The 22,408-nt window shown below is 40.2% G+C and overlaps 1 protein-coding gene across 2 annotated transcripts in view; it reads right to left on the bottom strand.

Annotated features, from left to right (window-relative positions):
• Window positions 1–21,083, bottom strand: part of LOC122862121 (gap junction alpha-10 protein-like) — a 39,278-nt gene extending 18,195 nt beyond the window's left edge. Inside the window, exons 1-9 of one of the 2 annotated variants that reach the window (XM_044167384.1) lie at window positions 20,579–21,083; window positions 19,490–19,567; window positions 19,214–19,318; window positions 18,845–19,015; window positions 17,302–17,451; window positions 16,903–17,055; window positions 15,756–16,056; window positions 4,561–4,922; window positions 889–1,371 (exon numbers count right to left, since the gene is read on the bottom strand). In XM_044167384.1, the coding sequence (XP_044023319.1) occupies window positions 1,186–1,371; window positions 4,561–4,922; window positions 15,756–16,056; window positions 16,903–17,055; window positions 17,302–17,451; window positions 18,845–19,015; window positions 19,214–19,306 (1,416 nt within the window). In that variant the 5' untranslated portion in view covers window positions 19,307–19,318; window positions 19,490–19,567; window positions 20,579–21,083 and the 3' untranslated portion in view covers window positions 889–1,185. Of the gene's footprint in view, window positions 1–888; window positions 1,372–4,560; window positions 4,923–15,755; window positions 16,057–16,902; window positions 17,056–17,301; window positions 17,452–18,844; window positions 19,016–19,213; window positions 19,319–19,489; window positions 19,568–20,578 lie in introns of those variants that run through there. The other variant, XM_044167383.1, reaches the window with a different exon arrangement.
• Window positions 21,084–22,408: the final 1,325 nt, after the last annotated feature.

Below are 22,408 nucleotides of genomic sequence, written 5' to 3'. Positions count from 1 at the left end.
GCAGTTAAGCTACAGTTCAGCTGAACCTCTGCTCATTTTGACACAAAATTCAGGTTCAACTGAGCATGCAACCCCTAAAGGTTCCAGTTTAGCTAAACCTGTTTTAACCTGTTTGGCCCGGCAGTCCCCTACCTGTCCACCAGATGCTCCACTGAGTTTCCCACCCCTATTTTTCACCTGACTCCCCTTGTGACAAGTCACCTGCCTGCACAGCTGTTTCATAAGTACCCAGTAGTTTCCGTAAGTTATTTCTCAGTTTGGCCCACTTCCCATGTAAGTTTGCTAGGGCTCAATTCTGTCCCACTGACTTTTTGAGCTTAGGAGAAAAACCCAAAATACAACGGCAATGACAGTGAAATTGTGCTTTGTTAAAAAAAGGAAAACAAAACATGGAAGGAGTCGGCAAGAAGACATTTTCCTTTGAATTATAAACCCACGTCGCTAACCAGCCCTGTGTTTGTCTTATGATAGCAGCATTTTGACTTAAAATATGCAGATGTAGTCCAACGGAACCGTTTTACTTATCAATAAAAAGCAAACACTCAGTTCATTGAATTACTTACAGTCTGAAACAAGGGCGGTTCTAGGGTCATTGTAGACCTGGGGTTTGCCCTGAAATCTTTGAATGAGTCTGAGATCACACGTTGATCGATAAATACTGCAATACAAACAAGTGCAATATGAATAAACTATTATTATTATTTTTATTATTACTTCAAACACAGATAACAGTCAGAAAACAGCTCTTGCCTCCTTTGAAACTAATTAAAAGCCTCTCTGTAATAAGAAGAGCTATTAAATGAACAGTTATTATTTTCCTGAAAAGACAGTAGAACTGCTCATCAATGAAAGATGATTCTGTAAAGGATGGTGCTCTTGTAGATTAGATTGAAATAAAACTTTTATTGAGTTTAAAGGTTCATTGTTGACATTGGAAATGGTAGATTGAATGTTTTTATCAAATGTTTTTATATAACAATAATATTTATCTAAAATAATCAGGACTCTATCAAGGAAATCATAGTTGACTATTGCATTGTTTATGTACAGTATATGTTTTTTTGGTATTCTAACATTATGGAAAGCATGCTAACCAATTTAATCGGAATTTATTATTTGCTAGATCACATAAATTTACAAAAAATAACATTTACAAATAACATTTATATTACTTGTCATATAGCATCAGCGTTTTGCATTCTCATTGGTCTTCAGCATCTGAAGCTCCCTCTCCAGTGTGCTTATTCGCTGCAGCAGCTCTTTTCTGTCCTGCTGGGCTCTGAGCTCCGTCTGCTGCTCCACCTCCACGATCTTCCTCTCGTACCAACACTCAAACTGAGTCGACACCGCCTCAAAGAAACGCTGAGTCACCTGTCAGGAAGGCAACAACCCAACTGAAGTGGAAGTTTAAAGGAATAAATGGTAAATGTGCTTATTTGCTTTCTTTCTGAGCGTGTGATGAGAAGATCAATATCAGTCTAATGTCTGTCTGTTAAGTACAAGGCTAGAGCTGGGAGGCGATTAGCCTAGATTAGCATAAAGACTGGAAGCAGGGGGAATCAGCTAGCTTGGTTTTGCCCAAAGTTAAAAAACACACCTACCAACACCTCTAAAGCCCACAAATTTATGCATTTTATCTCATAAGATTAATCTGTAAACAAAAGGAAATGTAAGGACTATAATTTGTAGCTATAATTACGCACTGGAAATATTTCTTAGCGAACAACAGCCGAGCGCAGTGACTTCGTCGTCACAGTGAGGCTGTCAGGTTTGGTACCATCCTGCCTGTACAGACACCACAGAGCTCACTGACGGTATCTGGCAACCCGCGCCATAGCCAGAGAGTCTGCACAGAAGTGCTGAGTGGATGGATAAACTGTGGTTTGTCAAGTTTCAACCAAGCAGCAACCTCTGGGGCTGAAAAATGAAGCCAACGCGGAAGTGACCAAAACTCCAGTTCCTCGAATGGCCACTTGAGGCTGACTCCAAAAGAGAGTCAGTCCTCATATAATCCCCATGTTAAAATGCCCAACGCAGAAATAAACATGTTTACAGCCTGGTACAAAAAACAGTGACTTTTTATATAACTCACCCGTTTGAATTATATTAAGGCTTAAAGTTATGCATAATAAACGACGTGGAAGCTTTGAGTGACAGGTGGGTGCCTTATCAGGTAGCTTGCCTCTAGGTGGTTTCATCTAACAGGCTTCATTCGGCCCTCCTCAGCTCCATCTTTTTGCCCATTTTTGGATTAGCCGGAGTCGGGGACTGCCAAGATGGCGACGGCCAGAGCCACTGGAGCTGCCCACTTTGAGCTTCACAACAGCTCTTCAGAAACCTATGGGTGACGTCAGGGCCAGTATGTCCATTATTTTATACAGTCTATGGTTCCAGCACGTAACTCTCCCTAAAACTGCAACTCGTAATTTTTACATTTCTGTTTGTGTGCAGATTAAACAAACGAGATACAATGTGTTGATCAGTGAGCTTTAGAGGTGCTGGTAAATGTAAGCTGGCTGTTTCCACTGCTCCCAGTCAAGTACAGAGCAGGAGTCAGGAGGTAATTAGCTTATCTTAGCATTAAGACTGTAAGCCCATCTTAACCTCTGCACTTAACACACAGACATGAGATTGGTATTAATTCTACTCAGACAGGGGAAAACATTTCTTCCCAAAATGTTGAACTATTCCTTTCATAGTACTGTAAGTTCCTGTAAAAGATCCTATTGCATTTTTGTAGTTCTGGCCATCATTTCTATCACTTAGAAAAATTACATTCACAAAGTTAATTGCTGAAATCATTACAACAAAGTCTATCATGTCAAGAAACCTGATGATCAGACAGATTGTAAACAAGTCAAAAGTTTATCCAGATTATCTAAACCACATTATTCAGAGATCAAACTGAAAGTGAATGCACATGGGAGAAGGCTTTCTGCCTTTCTTTTTTCCTAAACCTAACCAAGTAGTAAGGCTTTCTGGCAGAATGCCCTGAGGGCAAACTTCTCCCATTTGCAAAGTAAACAGACCAGAGATGTTAATAATCCTTCATTAGACAGGGAAACTGTGTGCACACAACTACAGTAGGTACAGTAGGTCTTAGCTGAAGCAGGAAGTGGGTATTTAAACTGTGATGGATGTTTACAACAGACAGTTTGAATAATAATTTCAGTTTTCTCTACTAGGAGTTTTGTTTCCAACCTGTCTCATCGTCTGACTACTTGTGTTTCTTGAGCATTCTTTATCTTGTTTTTAGAGCTGTCTCCAGCTATTAACTTGGTGAGTACAACTTTACTCATGGAAATGATGATAGAAATGATGGCCAAAATGACAAAAATAAGACTCATGTTGTAATAAAATTAATTATCCTCTAAGGCTTAAAGAAAAGCATGTTTTAAGAAAAGCATGTGGGTAACTTTGTTTCATGGTGCGAGCAGAACCATCTGCAGCTCAATGCGACAAAGTCAAAGGAGCTGATTGTGGATCTACGGAGGGCCAAGGCACCAGTGACCCCGGTTTCCATCCAGGGGGTCAGTGTGGACATTGTGGAGGACTACAAGTACCTGGGAGTATACTTAGATAACAAACTGGACTGGACCAAGAACACTCAGGCTGTTTACAGGAAGGGCCAGAGCCGCCTCTATTTCCTGAGGAGGCTGAGGTCCTTCAACATCTGCCGGACAATGCTGAAGATGTTCTATGAGTCTGTGGTGGCCAGTGCTATCCTGTATGCTGTTGCATGCTGGGGCAGCAGGTTAAAGGTAGCGGACGCAAACAGACTGAACAAACTGATCCGTAAGGCCAGTAACATTGTGGGGGTGGAGCTGGACTCTCTTGCGGTGGTGTCAGAGAAGAGGATGCTGGCCAAACTACATGCCATCTTGGACAGTGTCTCCCACCCGCTCCATGACGTGCTGGTCAAGCAAAGGAGCACCTTCAGCGGAAGACTCATCCCACCAAAGAGCACCACAGAGCGTCACAGGAAGTCATTCCTGCCTGTGGCCATCAAACTATTTAACTCCTCCCTCTAAGGATTAGTCTGTTTGACCCTAGGTCACTAAACTGGTCATTGAGCATTACATCTCCGCCATAATTAATAATAATTGTGCAATATTCTGTTTACTCCTCAAGTGCAATATTAGTTTTCCCTTGTTAGTTTTTCTTATTTATTGTTACGGATATACCTCAATTACTCTCGACAGTACACCTCCGCTTTTACTATTATTTATTACATAATTAGTGACATTGTATTTATACTGTACTTCACCATCTACCAGTAAACCCACTTGGTACTCGACACTAGTTTATCTTATACTTATACCAACATGTTACTTAATTTATTTCTGACCTGTTTATAGTGTATAATATCGTTTTCTCCTGTGTGCACTGACGTAAAGACGAGCTACTGTAACAAAGAGTTTCCCTACGGGGATCAATAAAGTATTTCTGATTCTGATTCTGATGTTTTAAAGCATGTTTGCTTGACTGACAGGTCCAGTCCAAGCCTGTCACTGCTTGCTGTGGTGGCCAGTTCCTCATCCCACCCATTAGTACACTCACCTCCATAGCATGCAGATTGTTCTTCTCCTGGCTGAGTGTGGGCTCAGTGGGACGGTCGAATTCCAGTGTTCTGGTGCCCTCAGCGTGTACCTCTGCACGCATGTAGGAACTCATCAGCTCTGCAAAGTGTTTCCTGCATTGTCTGTCATAGCTCTGTTTCTGATGTTGGATCAGTCTGGGTCCATGGTCGCTGATGCTGGGCTGGCTGCTGCTTGAGAAGCACTCCCCACACAGTGGCTCCACTGCTGCTATGGGATTGTCCTGCACTCCTGGAGGCTGCCAGCGGGGGTCAACAGAGCCTAGTAGGAGGCCTGAGGTGTGGTCAGCAGGCAGAGGAAACAAGGCTGTGTTCTCAAAGTCATCTGATAGGAGAGGTGTGGGGTTAGAGAAAAAATAAACCATCCACTTAACACAAAATGAATAGAGAATCTGTTCATTAAGTAAGGTTTTTACAGCTCCATAGCATATAACCACTATATACAAATGACAAGCATTCAAAGACTTTCAAAAGTTGATTTTGACAAAGAAGCAATTATGCTTAATTTTACTATAAAGCGAGAAATCTCTGTCTGTGTTTGTCCTTCGCATATCTCGAGAACCGTTCATCCAATTGACTTTACACTTGGCGGGTGTATTGCTGGCGACCCGAGGGAGTGCAGTGTTGGATGTAGTGAAACTTTAACATACTACACATTTAATTTTATTGAACATACAACATAAAAACTGAATAACAGCGTGCCGCTCAGCTCTGTATCTGAGCGTGGAGCAGCAGGGCAGGGTTTAGGGCTCTGCTGTATGCACACAGAGCACCGAGAGACACTCGAGATCTACGGGACATGTTTATTAGTATATTTATTAGTTCACACTGTGTAGTGTTTTGAGAGGGGGCCCATGTTAACCGCCGAACAGCATTCTGGGTACAGCTTGCTCTCACTCAACCGGAGATGTTAGGCCTAATCCCAATCTCCACACTTATGGAGGCGTGTTCCCAGTAAATCCACGTGGGTTTAGGGCTGTCCCACTTTCAAGTGCATGAGGACTCTCTCGCAGACTTTTTGAGCCCTTTATGCATACTTTCCGGAAGCCACATCTCTGACGTTAAACACAGGGTTTCCAGGGGAAGCCCAGAGGCGTTAAAAAAAACAAACATAGAAAGAGCAACTACAAGAAAAAAGAAGTTTATATGTAACTGTATGATGCTGTTTTGTTAAAAAACGAGTAAAGTGATTATTTGAAAATTACCTCTCATCTATTCTGTAAGGCAAGAGCCTGGAATGCGTTCAAATCAGGCAGCTGGTCCCTTAAGTGCCTTGGCCGTTAAGAAAAACATAAAATAGACATAAAATAGAAGACTGAAGATGTTACATTGATGCCAAGTCTTGTAAGTTTGCCTTTTTGTTTCGCTAAACTCAAACATTTCAAGCATCAGCGACGGAACTTAAATACATCTTGCAGCGGTTTATATATAGTTTCAAAGCTACAGATTTTTGAAAAAAAACCCTGAAATTATTTCACATTTTATGGCTACAACTCTCTCAAAATAGCGTGACACAGATCATAAACCACATGTAATGCGGATTTTGCTTTTCCTAACGCTGTTGTTCCCGGATATAGCCTGATCCCAAAAAGTTGAGCTAGCTGTTAGCTTAGGACTGCATTCGGAATTGCATACTAACATGCCATTCATACTGAGTATGATGTCAAATTGAGTACATAGTCCATTCCAACTAAGCCTGTCGCGATAATAACGTTATCGACTTATTGTACGATATATAAACATGACCTTGATTGTTTTTGCTGACCCTGCCAACAGCACCGGGGTCTCGTCTCCCCTCTTGCGCCATGTGCAGACAGTCAGTAGGTGTGGCATGTGTGTATGTTTGAGCTTCTCTCTCACTCTTCCTCTCCGGATCTCTGGATTAGAGTGTTCCTGTAGCTTGTAAATATGTAAATATTTTTTTTTATCTTTGTGATCTCTCCCTTTTGTAGATTTTTAAAAAAACTTTTTTACTTCAAATAAACAGTGTCCCTGTAGTGAGTTTGTGATTAGCCATGAAAATTCCCTTAAAATGACAATAATATTGTTTATTGCAATTACTGCTGGGACAATATATCGTCCAGGAAAACTAGTTATCGTGACAGGCCTAGTTCCAACTGCACAGTATGTGGATTTTGTGTATGCAAGAAATGACCGGATGTATACTAGATTAGCAAGAATTTCTGTGAATGCGGTGTGAGCTTACTGTAACTACATAAGCAACCGCCCGAAAATGCATTGCATCTCTTCAGACCGTGCAATGGTGGAGATTTTGAGCCAGGCTAAACGCTATTAATATGTCACTTTACTATGTGTTTTTTCAGGTGAGAAAGTAACCATTTAGATTACCAATATGTGGTCAGTATATCCAAACAACACCAGTGTGGAAATGGAGCCACTGGCTGGGTGAGACGGGCCGTCAGTCATGTGCTTGAGTATCCTTCAGTGTGAACAGTCTGCTGGTAATGGCATACTTAATCATTCAATTAGTAGGCAGTATGCAGTACATACTGATTGAGTACGTAGCAGGCTGTACGTTAGTATGCAATTTCAGCTAGGTATAAAAGGTCAAGACAGGTTTATTTTCTATTTTTTCAAACTTTCATGCCAATAAAGCCCTTTAAATTGAATTTCTGATGAGGATTAATTCTGTTTTTTGAATAATTTTACTTCAGAAAGTGCTATATATATCTATATTTATTATATATATGTATATATTTGTTGTGTTGACGAATAACAATATTAGTCTTTTCTGCTCATTTTTTTTTTACCACGGTTGTAACAATATTAAATAGCCCTGACTCTGCTGAATCTGGGAATATAAGACAATTAAAACAGCCAAAAAACGCTAGACCTTTGTTGAATGTATTGTTCAACAGCCTGGGGTGTATTTCACAAAGCGGGTTTAGTGAAAACTCTGAGTTTGTTAACCCTGAGATGAGTGAAACTCTGGGTTTTCAGTTCTAGAAAGCGAGGTAACTTAAATTCTGGGTCACTTACCATGGCAAATGACTCTGTGAACCTAACCTCCCTGCTGACAGGTTTTCTTCAACAAACTGAGTTTGGGTTGGGTTGAGAGAGAGAGAGAGAGAGAGAGAGAGAGAGAGAGAGAGAGAGAGAGAGAGAGAGAGAGAGAGAGAGAGAGAGCGAGAGAAAGAGAGACAGAGAGAGAGAGAGAGAGAGAGAGAGAGAGAGAGAGAGAGGGAGGGAGAGAGAGAGAGCAGGAGGAAAGAGAGCATAGAGTAGCAAAATGTGAATTCCACATAGAATTTTAAAACAATAATAATGTAATGGTAGTGGTAATATTTATATTAATAAAATAATAATATAAATAATAATGATAATAATAGTAATAAGACTAAAAATAATAAATGTAGTAGTGGTTGTTGAGCAAGAACAGAAGGTGCCTTGCAATTATAGATCCAGACTCTGCAACTCCGGAAGCAGAAATACTCTTGGTGAGATGGTGTCTGCCTCCCGAACACAAACTGGAACCTGATTCCACAGGAGAGGAGCTTGGTAGCTGAAGGCTCTGGCTCCCATTCTACGTTTGGAGACTCTAGGAACCACAAGTAACCCTGCATTCTAAGAGCGCAGTGTTCAAGTTGTGTAGTAGGGTACTATGAGCTCTTTAAGATACGATGGTGCCTGACCAACTGATAATTTCATCTGGCTTGGTCGATTGATATAAATGGATATCATCCACATAACAATGAAAAATGTTTTCTAATAATATTGCCCAAAAGGAAGCATATATAAAGTTAATAGAATTGGTCCAGGCACAAAACCTTGCGAAACTTCATGACTAACTTTGGCGTGCATGGAGGATTCATCATTAACATGCACAAACTGAGATCGATCTGATACATAGGATTTAAACCAGCCTTAGTGCGGTTCCATTAATGCCAATTGAATGTTCCAGTCTGTGTAATAGGATGTGATAGTCAATGTTGTCAAATGCAGCACTAAGATCTAACAAGACAAGTACAGAGACAAGTCCATTGTCTGATGCAATTAAAAGGTAATTTGTAATTTTCACCATTGCTGTTTCTGTGCTATGCTGCACTCTAAATTAAATAAACTATTGTTCTGTAGAAAGTCACACATCTGATTGGCGAGGTTATATTTATATCTATCAATCAAGCCAGATGAAACCAACCAGTTTGCTAAACTTCAAGCATGCCTTAAAGACATAAAAACCTGGATGACCTGCAATTTTCTGATGTTAAACTCTAACAAAACTGAAGTTATTGTACTTGGCCCCAAACACCTCGGACACACATTATCAAAAGATGTAGTTGGTCTAGATGGCATTGCCCTGGCCTCCAGCACCACCGTAAGGAACCTCAGAGTTATTCTTTAACACCCACACAAAATAAACTTCAAGGACTGCCTTCTTTCACCTACGTAACATTGCAAAAATCAGGCACATCCTGTCCAAAATGATGCAGAAAAACTAGTCCATGCATTTGTTACTTCTAGGCTGGATTATTGCAGTTCCATATTATCAGGCTGCCTGAATATATCCCTTAAGACTTTCCAGTTGATCCAGAATGCTGCAGCACGTGTACTGACAAGAACTAGGAAAAGAGATCATATTTCTCCAATATTAGCTTCTCTGCACTGGCATCCTGTAAAATCCAGAATAGAATTTAAAATCCTTCTCCTCACCTACGATACTCTTAATGGTCAGGCACCATCGTATCTTAAAGAGCTCATATTACCTTACTCCCCCACTAGCCTTCAGTTATCAAGCTCCTCTCCTGTGGAATCAGGTCCCAGTTTGTGTTTGGGAGGCAGACACCATCTCCCCAGTAGACTTAAGTAGACTTAAGACTTTCCTCTTTGATAAAGCTTATAGTTAGGGCTGGCTTGGGTGAGTCCTGAACCATCCCTTAGTTATGCTGGTATTGACCTAGACTGCTGGGAGACTTCCCATGGTGCACCTCTCTCCTCCTCTCCCTCTCCATCTGTATGCATTTTTATCCCATTACTACATGTTACTAACTCTACATCTTCTCTCTCTCCTGTAGTTTTGTGCTTTCTTGTCTCTCTCCTCTCTCCTTCTGTCATTTTCAGCAGGTATTTCTACCTCCGGAGCTGCAGAGACTGGATCTTTGGTTGTGGGCCACAGTTGTTGTTGTTGTTGGCCTTGTTACTATTATTGTCATTATTATTCCTATGACTGTCATTCCTATTATTATTACTTTATTATTTTTAATATTACCACTACCATTATATTATTGCTATTTTAAAATTCTATGTGGAATTTGCATTTTGCTTCCCTCTCCCCCACACCCCTTCTCTCTCTCTCTCTCAACCCAACACAGCAGCGGTAGATGGCCACCCACCATTGAGTCTGGTTCTGCCCGAGGTTTCTGCCTCTTAAAAGGAAGTTTTTCCTTGCCACTGTTGCCAAGTGCTTGGTCATGGTGGGATTTGTTGGGTCTCTGTAAATAATATTATAAAATGTATGGTCTAGTGCTGCTCTTTAGGACAAGTGCAATGAGATAACTTCTGTTACGAATTGAATAAAATTGAATTGAAATTAGATATAGGTCTATAGTCGGCTATGACTCCTGGATCAAGAGTGGGCTTTTTAAGAAGAGGTTTATTTACAGCTACTTTAAAAGACTGTGGTACATAGCCTGTTAATAAAGACAGATTGATCATATCTAGTAAAGAAGTGCTAAGGGTAAAACTTCTTCTACTTCAGCCTAGTTGGGATGGGGTCTAAGAGACAGGTTGATGACTTAGATGAAGAAATCGTTAAAGTTAGTTGAAGAAGGTCGATGGGAGAAAAGCAGTCTAAATATATATCAGGTTTTACAGCTGTTTCTAAGGTGTTTCTGTCTGTAAGGATAAATCATTGTTGGTTGAGGGCAGGATGTGAATTTTGTCTTTAATAATTACAATTTTATCATTAAAGAAGCTCATGAAGTCGTTACTACTGAGGGAATACATGGCTCAATAGAGCTGTGACTCTCTGTCTGCCTGAGTCAGTCTTTACCTGTTGCCATGGTGAATCGTAGTATTGGAGCTCCATTGATGATGGCTTGTTTCATTCACCACGCAAGCAAGTTTAACTCAGAGTGAACATACTCAGAGTTGATTGAACTAACTTTTTTATTGATCAGCTGTTCTGGAACTGAAAGCTCAGAGTTTTCCTTCTCCGGGTTCATCAACTAAGAGTTGAGGGTTAGGCTCGGAGTTAGTTAAACCTGCTCCGGAGCAGGTTATGTTGGAAATAACAGATCAACGAGTATAAAAGCATTGCTTATATGGGCTACTGACCAATCAATTCTCTTGGAAAATGGCCAACCATTCATAAAAGATTCTGTGGAGCTCGGTGTGTGGAATAAAAAAGAATAAAAGAGAAAATCTCGGTGCACGGATTGTGAGAGGGCAAGTGTGTTAAGAGACTGACAAAACCCTTGTGCTTTTGTATCCCGATATCACATATAACAGAGACTGGTTGATGCACTACACTTGTTGTACGTATAAGATATGAAAGTAAGCCTACTTACCGCTTTGAATTATGTTTTCATATTTATCTTTATTTACTCCCAAGTCAGTTTCACAGTGCTCGGGTTGCAGCTCAAAGAATAATGCTAAAATTATCATACACGCCATAATAATACATCTAACACATTCATTTAATGGAATTCACAAATCTTGCTACCTTCTTATATTTTTTTCTTACAATTTTTAGGTTTATTTTAATTCTTAACTACTGAGTTGCTTTATACTTTATTCTTGACCCTGCTCTATTTTCAGTTTTAATTCACCCATTGTCTTTACATTTTATCCATGGTGTTCTATTTATGGTTTTTAATCATCCATTAAGTGTTATTCCTCTTTTATTCCCTATGCCTGCCTGTTTATTCACTATGTATGTTATTGTTGTGTGTCTTATGTATAAACTTTATTATTATTATAATGTAATTATAGTCAGATGTCTTGCCCTAATGACGGGGCAGTAATATTATAAGCCTATGAATTAATTTACGTATTCACACATTCAGCGATTTTTTGCTAGCTGTCCTTGCATTTGGCACCCGCAACTGTGTTGATTTCAGATGGATAACGTGTTTAGTTTCTTTGTATTTGTCTAATATTATAGTTTGCTCTTCATTTGTAAAATATGCCTCTCTGCTGCCAATAGACTTGTCCATGTTTGTGATTGGTCATGTGTTTGTCCCTTTTATGTGAACGCGCTCATGGCTAGATTTGGAAACCCTGGGTTGACTTACCAAGTTGATAACCAGTGTTGTGTGACTGCTTATCCTGATTGCGGTTGTTAGGGTTAGTGAAGCCAGATAACGAAAAGAGATCCGGGGTATGTTGAACTTTCTTCGAGGCCCCTTATCATGAATAGCTAGCTGTTAGCAATGACTATAAAGAAAAGGCCAAAAGGTTCAAGTATATTTTCTTATTAGGATTCATTCTTATGAAACATTTTACTTCAGTTAAACGCTATTTTTATTTATAAATGTATTTATTGCATTGATGAATAACAATTTTGAACCAAGGTTGCCAATATTTGTGGAGGGCACTGTAAATTGAAATTCTGAATAATTAGTATGGCTGTCTGGTGAGTGTTAACACATAAAATGTTTGACTTGTTGCATGTAAGCAATTTGAAGTGTGATTTTAACTGTCAGTTTTATCTTCCATTATGGAAAATGGACAGTAGTGTGCGTGACATCAGAGTTTAAACACTGACTATGACATCTGATGTATGCCGAGCTTGGGATTGGGCAAGCAACAGCTGTGCACAAGACAAGGAGATACCGGAGACGCGAATGGAACATCAGGCAAGCAATGCTCGCAATGCTAACATGAAGGCTGCTCGCAATGCTAACATGAGGGCAGAGGAAATGCCGGAAATGAGGGCGGAGCATCAGGCAAGCAAAGCTGTGTGCAATGTAACATGAGGGCAGAGGAAACGTTTGAGATGCGAACAGAGCGTCAGGCAAGGATGTGCACCCTGCGTGATTGGAGCAGGCGCGTCAAGTAAGATTGACCTTACGTATACCCACAAAAATCCCAAGCCTGGCTCAATCACACCACTGCCCCCAGATGCCATTGTAGTCCTTTTCCAAAATCAGAACTTTGTGAAGCAGGTGAAACTGTATAACAACGCGCTGGCAATGGCAAGTATCAGTGTTTGGGAGATAGCTATGCCTGGCTTCAATCCTGGGGTGCGGAAACAAGGTTTATCATTACATTGCTAGTCCCCTTCCAGAGCAGGGTCATACCCCCACTCTTTGCCCAGATCTACTTCCACAATCCTGCCCATGAGCTGGAGAACCATCGTGCCCACACCTCAAACAGCAGTCTGAATTAAGAATTTCTGCTGGGAGCACAAGAAGCCATTCATGAGTGCAACCCATACATGCAGCAGTACGAATCACACCAACATCCTTCTACCATTACCATCTTCAAGTGCGTGACCCTGATCATCCCTTCAATCTACTGCTGTGGTGGGAAATTGCCACAGCAATATGTATGTAACATGATGGCAAAAATTGAGTCACACCGCCTCAGCTGGATCCGCCACTACCAGAAGTCCATCAAGGCTGAAAAGTACAAGGTCATTGTTGATGCCCTAAACAGTGACTCTGAGGTGATACCTGGACGCCTGACCATCCTACTGCCATCAATTTATGGATCACCATGGTGGTATGCCAAGGAGTTCCAGGATGTGATGGCCTTGTGTCCGAATCAAGGAAAAACCTGACTTCTGCTTGACTTTCACTTGCAGCCCCAAGTGGCCGGAAATCACAGGATCACTTTTTGAGGATCAGACCAGACATCATCGCTCAAGTGTTCCACATGAAGGTGGAAGCACTTCTCACAGACCTCCTCAAGCATGACATCTTGGGGCATGTGGACGCCTACGTGATGGTGAAGGAAACGCAAAAGCTCCATCTTCCACATATCCACATGCTCCTGACCATGATACCTCGTGACAAACCCAGGACCTCAGAAGATATTGATGCTGACAAAGACACAAATCTGGACTTCCATCGCATCGTCTCATCACACATGATTCATGGTCTATGTGAGGAATGGAACAATTCCCGCCCCTGCATGGCAGACCGGAAGTGTACAAAGGACCTTGTCCTGCGAGAGGAGACAAGCTTCTCTGATGACTTCTATACTCTATGTTACTATAAAGCAAGGAATCTCTGTATGTATGTCTGTCCTTCGCATATCTCAAGAACTGTTCGTCCGATCAACATCAAACTCGGCAGGTTTGTTGCTTAGGACCCGAGAGAGTGCATTGTTGGTGCAATTTGAACATGCGAGGCATTTAATATTAATAAACTGTGAATAAACAAGTGAACAGCCAGCTGCTCAGCTCTGTGTTTGAACACGGAACAGCAGGGCAGGGTTTAGGGCTCTGCTTCATGCACACAGTTGGAGATCCGAGCTGTAACATTACAGCGAGTCAGAGAAAAGTTAGTAGACAGTGAAAACACATTTGGACATGAGACTTTAGTATTAATACTCATGTTTCCCAGTGTCATCAACAAATCCTTGCTAATACTGTATGTATATTTTTTAATGTTTTGTCACCACTACAGAAACACTAGGTAATGGTTTACAGTCTAATAATGTTTGTATTGACTACTGATGGTGGCTGATCAGGCTAATTATCAGCTAATTGTAGCCTACTCAGTTTCTAACAGCAGGATGCAGTTAATGGTTGCCCTTTGTGTGCATGTTTTTAAACTACTTTCCTAATTAAACATGATGTGCTTGATTCAGTATACAGTTTTAATAACTCAGTACTGTTTTTCAATACACTGACTCCTAATTGTTGATTGTATATTGTTATGTCTTCATACAATGTAATTATCACATAATGAAAAGACATGTGAAAGTAGACAGTGAAAACACAGCTTTTAGGCTCGGATGCAATTTTTTTCAAAAGCTCTGTATTTTATTTTTAAATGCATCCCTCATTATACTTGAAATGAGAAAACAATCACTATTACAGTACTTACCATCTATGTATAATAGAATGTTAGTTTCTTTCATGTTGTTAGTATATACTGTATACTTGTTCCCACCTCAAATCAACAGTATTCATTTTTCTATACATTGACGCAGCAATAGGGGAGACCGGGGATGGTTGTAACACTTTTTGTCTCAGCATCTATAACTCACAAAATTTTTCTACTACAAATAGCAATGTTTCCTCTTCTTAAGGAAAGAGCAGGGTGTTGAAGCAGTGACAGTCCTCCACTGTTGGAGTGGAGCATTTCTCAGAATCTGGAAATTAATATGGACTAGTGTCAGTGGATATTCTTACTCAGGATAAAATTTGATGACTTGAAAATTGCATAGGGCCTAACTGGACTTTAAACTTAGCGGGTGTATTGCTGAGGACCCAAGGGAGTGCAGTGTCGGATTTTATTTTGGCCAGATGGTAGCACTATAACGACAAACTTTACGTTTTACAATGATTGTGTATGTGGTGAGTCAGAGTGTGAAATCCGACACCAGAGTGCAGATCAGCTGAGCTCTTCTCCCCCAAGCCCCCATGAAGTGCACCGGGCTTTGAAGCCAATTTTACATAGTGGCCAAACCAAGCCCCCAGGAGGCGCGCTGGGCTTTGAAGCCAATATGACATAGTGGCCAAACCGTGGAATTACAACTTCTGGGTCCGTCATATGATGTACACTGACTTTTTTCCATAGTGAAAAAAGCAGCTGTAAAACGGTGGATAATTTTTTTGAGCATCACAACTGATGCAAAATGACTTGTTTCACTATCAGAATTTGATCCACTAAGCTAATTCCATGACAACTGAACAAAATCCATCCACTGACAAAAACCATGAAACTTTCAGAAAAAGCTTGACCTTGAGTTAAGATTTCATTTTAATTCATGCAGGATTGTATACCCATAAACAACCGACATTACAGCCCATTTAAGCTTTGAAGGCTAAAAGGTAGATATTTCTAGATATTTCTGTTGGAGCTTAATGCATGCTTTACTCCTCTCTGCTGTGAAAACACGTCTTTATGGTTTGTGCTACTGACCTCTTGATACTGTTGCAGTGATACCACCCATAAATCATTGCTGAATTCCCCTTTAAAATGGTCTACATTGACTGCATTGTAGAAGCTGTTCTTGGACATACCTGGTGACCTGTCTACTTTCTTTTCAAAGTATGTCCCGCTCCCCATCTGCTCCTCTTCTGGGCCTCCCAGACTGTAGGTAGATTTAGATGGCAGGATGTTGACATAGGTAGCCAGTGAAGTGCTGCTGTCTCCAGATACCACAGACAGCAGGGGGAGTGATTCCAGGTCAGCGTCTGCCACAGACTGCTCCACAGACGGTGAGGGGAGGAGTTTGTAATACTGGGCTTTGACTGGGTTGTGGACATCCATGTCCTTCAGCTGCGACATAATACACCACCTCTTCAATTCATGACTCACCTGCTTGAGATAAGAAACAAAGCAGCTGTATGATCAAACCAGTCCTTAATAAAGGCACATACTCATTAGATCTTAACAGCAAGTGTTTCTCACTTCCATTCATGTTGCACCAAAAAGATTGATCTCCCACTGGAGTCCAAAATCCATTCTGACTTAAATCTTCATTTCTGACTTTTTGTGCGATTAAGTTCAAATGACTTTATTTATTTTTTATTTCCAGATCAATCTCTATGGGGTGCAAACCATGACATAACATCTCTTCTGACTTAAATCACATTTTTTAAATTTAATCTGAGAATTCTGATTTATATCACACCACAATTTACTCTTCCAATTTTAAAATTAATTATAGTGAAAACCTGAGTCAAGCAATTATGTAACAATTTTGGAACGTTTCTAGCATGAAAATGGTCAAATTTTAAATTCAACTAAAATCAAAATACAGTTTTATTAAGAAATCTACATATAACCTATAAATGTATCCTTGGTGTTTGACTTGTCAAAACTGTAATTAGAGTCAAGATACATTTTTCTGCAGTGATAGTGTCCCCTAAATTTATGTTCTTCAGCAGGCATCAAATTTTGGTTCCAACTTACAATGCTTTCCACAAATATGTTCAAAAATTTGAAAAATATGCACAATAGTAGTACCAGTAGTGAGGACAATTTAAATTTAAGTTTGATTATAAAGACACACAAAATATAGGCAACCAGCTGTTTTACTCAAAAAACAGATATTGATATCAAACTTTGAAAACCCAAATGAACTGAACCGTCAGTTTAAGACACTGAAGGTGTAAAAGTGAATTGAAGCCATGATCTGTAAGTAGAGATAGAGTAGAGGCAAACCCGGTGTCTGTTCCTGCGGTCCATTTTGCTCAGTCTACTGTTGACCTGCTCGTGGATGTTCAGGATATGCAGCCTCATCTCCTTGTTTGTGGCTTTCAATTGGCCCTCCAGCTTCTTGAGCAGGGGCTTACAGTGGCATCCATTGCCTGGTGCCTAAAGAGAATGGTCACAAAGTCACAAACTGCACACTCAGAAGGAAGGATTCCATAGAGTACCCTGTTAATGGTCCGTCTTTGAGCTCAGCATGCTCAACATGTTAAGTTTTAGAACCAAAATTTTCTCAAACTATGCTCCAAGCATTGTGGCTTTTTTACCCTCTCAGTGCTCTGGGACCTTCTGATTTATAAATTAAGCTCTGAGCATAACCACTGCTTTACAAAAAACATTTTCATTAGTAACCTGTCTAATGTTGCCGTCCTTGTCACGGTACAGTGTGTAAAGCTGATAGGGTTTTTCATTCTGAGCAGAACTATCTTCACCATCACAGAGTGGGTCCTTCTTGATGTGGAAGTCATTCTTGCCTTTTCTCAGATCATCTTCATTCAAAGTCTGTAAAGTAATGAAAGTAACATACTGTTATTAAAGACTGCAAAATATAGTTCTCCTTCATAAAATCATAAGCTCTGTTAAAGGGCTATTCCCATTTTGTTCATATGGTATGCAGAGTCGTGACAGAGTAGTCTTAGATCAGGTGGAAACTAGAAGGCAGCTGTGTTTATCTGGTCATTGCTACAAACATTAGTATAGTTTTGTTTAATTAGCCACAAGAGCAACTGCAAGCAAAACTGCAAGCAAAACTGCAAGCAAAACTGCAAGCAAAACTGCAAAAATGGATTGACAGATTTTATATGTAATTATACCAATAAGGGACCAGTGATTCTCAAAATCACCACCAAGACACATCAGCTTTACTGCTGAGGCTCTAACATTTTACAGGAAAAAATATTAACGTGTATTTATTGAGGTTGAATAGACTTGTATACAATCAAACATTTTTTGATACATCCATCTAGTGGCCATTAGAAGACTTCAACACTCTTTAACACTTTATGGTGGGCCTCATTGGTCTTTCAAGTAATAAAATCACAGAAGAAAAATGTGGTTCCTCATGCATTTTTCAGCAATGTGATGGATCAGGTGCTTCTCAGGTCAAGGAGGGAGGAAAGACTGATTTGCAGCCCCTAACAGTGTAAACAGACATTACTATGTCTTCATCAGACTATTGAAAATTGTGTTTTCTTTGGAATGAGAGCATTATTTACAAAATGCTGAAGAAAATATGACACAGCAATGGCCAACAAAATTTAGAACTTCTACTTTTTAATTAGTAGTGGTGGTTGTCATTTGCCTGGCGTCTGGCTGTTCACTTAGAGACACATAGGTTTGTCAAGGAATTGACCATTTATTTCAAATGGTTACACAGTTACATTTAGCAAAAAGGGCTCTGTTCTTTTACGGAGCTCTCAAAGAATCTGAGCAGCAACAAGGATTCTGCTGGAAGAACGAATCCTTCAATCCATCCATATCAAACATATGGGATTTGAGCCATATCATCATTGTATGTTAGCAAAGTCAACAATATTAAATCTTCAACACATATGGAGGATGTTGGGGTGGCAGAGGGAGCAGCATTGGCACGAGTGTATCAGCAGAGTAATAGTGACAACTGACAAGATATAATCGCTATTGGTATGATTGGATGTTAGACAGCTAGAAGCCAAGCAGCTGATCTTTAAATGAACCACTGATGTTGAAGCAATAATAAAACAGTGGAGAGCCTCAGCTGATGCAAAAGTGACTTCAGTGTGCCCAGAAATACACTAACTCAGTGCTCTCTTTATGTGTGAACAGCACCATAACCTCCAGTTATGAATGTCACATGAAAACATCCACCGTGGACTAGCTGAGCAAGCCGGTCCTGGAGTGTCTGCTGTTGACCTACCTGTTCCTTGACTCTCCTCCTTTTGTGGTAGCTGTAGGGGCTGCTGATGGTGGTCTTGTGGTAATGCTGCTGCTGCTTCTGCTTCTGCTGCTGGTGAGGACCCACCTTGACGGCAGTTCTGCTCTCCATTTGTTCACTGCTGGGGGTTTCCTCCACCACAGAACTGCTGTCCTACTCAGAATGAAATTCAAATGCAAATTGCAAACTGCAGTCAATGAAACAATAGCAAATGCTAAAACTATTTTTTAATCTCTGAAATTTTTACAATTTGACTTAATGTGACTTGAAAGAATTCTCTCAATAGCTCATGAGACCAATCTTCTTACCTCCACATGCTATAAAGAATAATTATTTCTGGTATTTTCTTACTTTGTTTGGTAGAATTTCTACTTTGGTGACAGACTGGTTCCTGCGCTCAGCTGTCAGTCTTTCTCTTTGTTTCCTTATTGTTCTTCCTCGCATGAAGCGATGTATCTGAAGACAATTACAAACTGTGATTATGATAATTATAAGCTCAGAGTAAAAAAATGTATACAAATCACATTCTTGACACTGTACACCCTAATGTTTTGGTTTATAGTAGCTATCTAATACAAGAACATGAACTAATAAAATCTAGGTTAACTTTATAATGCAGATACAAACCTGAGGAGCTCTGGCCAGGAGAAGTGCCACATCTTTGTGGTTGTTATCTCTGGCCTTATCAAGGGCTGTTTTACCTGCCTGGAAGTGAAGAGTATATCAACACTAGAAATGACATTTCACATGACCCATAGCAAGTAATATTCACCCTGTATTCAAAATAAAGGTGCTTTAAAGGGGCACTCTACCAATCAATTTTACACGTGAAGGAACATTTACTCATCATGAGGAGTACTACTCAGTCTGTGAGAACAGTTGTATAATTTATTTTGTGGCTCTGGAGGAGCTTTTCAGAGTTTGAAAAATAACTCTGTTGTCATCAGGGTTATCTCAGCTTGGGCTTGAGACTAAAAATGTTTAACAGAAAGTCTGTATTAAAAAGTGGAGGTGTGGGATTTGAAGGAAGTAGACATTTAAGAGGCAGGGGGGATCTAATGAAAGACACAATCAAATTGCAGTATGGGAAATGTAGGATCCTGTGCTTTTGGTGCTTTACCCATACTAGGAACTAAAGTCTGGTTATGTCTGCCTCTGCTGCACAAACTTTCCTTTTTTTCCTGAAAAAATCTGTCTCTTGTGAGTCCCCCTACTTTATGGAAGTGTGATACTAAATTATACATTGCCACTGTTTTCTGCTGGTTTAAAACAGCACTATAACAGGTTAAAATGTCTGAAAGGCCCTAAGTCAGATCTGGATGAAATTCAAAGAGATCTGTTGTGAAAACAATCAGTAATACCAAACATGCTCTGATAAAGGTCTGTTAAAAAAAAGCAAAAACGTTGAGACTGTGAAAGCTGTGAGCACTCATGGTACTAATGCTTTGGTGGTGGTGATGGTGTTTATATTTAGTTGTAATTAAATGTGCCATTATCTCACAGAGCAAAACAGAGCAATAACAGAGAAGGACGTAAGACTACACATAATATTATTGTTACGAGCACCAGTTGTTACTGTGTCTAGAAATAATTTAAATTAAATTAATTAAATTAATTAATTTAAATAAAAAATCAGATAACAGTTTGATATTTTGTGATATCAGAATCATTAAATTGTGAACCTGTGAGGACTAAGCATTCAGCCTGTAGACTTACATTGTTTCTGATTTTCCCATCAGTCTCTGCCTCCAGTAAGAGCTGAACTGTCCTCTTATGGTTCAGACCAGCAGCCACATGGAGAGCTGTGTCGCCTCCCTACAGGCAAACACAGTCATTTCACCAGTCCATAATTTCCTAAGAACTTTCTAGGAAAATTCCTAGAAAGAATGTGTAATGTGGTTAAGTTTTTTTTTTTCACTACGCAATAGATAAGGTGAACATGCAACAATGTATAATTTGTCTACAGGCAAGAATACAATTCAACAAATATAATGAATAAAGTTTCCAATAATAAATTAATAATACCTTTACTTGGGCACAGTTCTTACAAGAAAACTGGCTATTTGCTATTTGATTGGTTGAGTTACTTTTTAGATTAACATTTTGCATAGCGCAAACAATGCAAAACAACAAAGCTTCTCAAGGTCGGAACTCAGTGTTTGAAGGCTTGAAATCTAAAAAAAAAAGTTTTGCAAGATTGAAACAAAGTTTTGAAGGTTTGCATAATGTTTTGATAGGCTGAAAAAACATTTTGCAAAACATGTGCAAACATTATTTTGTATTTGAGTTTTCCTTCTTCACAACTGCAGCACTCTTTTTACAGTGTTTCTCCGACACATTTTCAGCATTTCAAAATTTTCACTGTACTCCCAGTGCATTAGTTTGTTTTCCAGGTTTGAAACCTTGTAAATGGTGATCTGAAAACTGGTGCGCATATGTTGGGGAAAAAAGTTTTGAAACGTTGAAACTTGAGTTTCGAAAGGGCGAATCTGAATTTTGAAGTTTTGCAGATGTACTGTACGTTTACACTCGTATTGCAGACTGTACAGAGCTGAGTTTACAACACCCACTTTTCAGAGATCTGCCCACACAGTTGGTCTGAAAAAAAGCTGCTCTTAACGTATTGTTTGCCCTCAGCTGAAGAACAGTCCAATCACATTTCGTATTGACTGGGTTAGGTGGGACTGATAGACTGTCATGCACATGCCATGCACAGGATACGCAAACAGGATGCACAGTTCTCCGTGCTGTCTAGCTGTCCCCAAGCAGTGCCTGTGGCAGGACGTCGAATAAAATCTGCAGTTGATAACCACTTAAACTTACTGTACATTTTATTACCGAACACAGTCTCCGAGATGGACGGAGGCCAGTTTGACAACAGGGAGTACAATACCGAAGTGGTTTTCTTGCTGGGTTTGGCACCCCAGGGCTGACCCCGCTGTAACCCCCACTCAGGCCTCCCGAGGTGGGCTATGGCTTATGGCCTCCCTCTCGCTCCTCTCCCACTTCACCCTGAACCTGCCTTTGTCTTTGTCTTTGTTGGACCCAGAGTCAGAGTCCTGGTCCCTGCCAGCATTACCCGTTGGGTCCCCCCCCTGCCCTGAGCCTGAAAACCTCCTCCTCCTTGCGGCCCAAAGCTCCTGCGCTAGAGGTGTAAACACAAACACTCCCCTGGTGCTCCGAGCTCCCAGTCCGGTCAGAGTCAGCTAATTGGACCGCTAGCTAAGTAGCTAACGGCAGCTAGAGTTAGCAGAAGTAAGTGGATACTTTAGCAACAAATAAAGCTATCTGTCCATCAGGAAACTCCATAAATCACAGAGAGTTGAGGCAGAGCAGCCGGAGGACATCAGAGGGAAAACCAGAAAATATTTTAATATATAAAATATGATTTAGTTTCACCAAAATCAGTAAATAAAGTTATAAAGTTGTGTTTTTGTGTAAATGATATGTAAAGAGAGGCTCTTTACATGGCTCTGGACACCACCGGACTGTCTATTTTGGCTTTTTGGCGTTTCTGACCACAGCGAGACAACACTGCCAGAAATC

Source organism: Siniperca chuatsi, linkage group LG15 (assembly GCF_020085105.1).
Source record: "Siniperca chuatsi isolate FFG_IHB_CAS linkage group LG15, ASM2008510v1, whole genome shotgun sequence".
Classification (NCBI taxonomy): domain Eukaryota; kingdom Metazoa; phylum Chordata; class Actinopteri; order Centrarchiformes; family Sinipercidae; genus Siniperca; species Siniperca chuatsi.
Note: the sequence above shows the minus strand (reverse complement) of the source record. Positions and strands in the feature narration are given on the sequence as shown.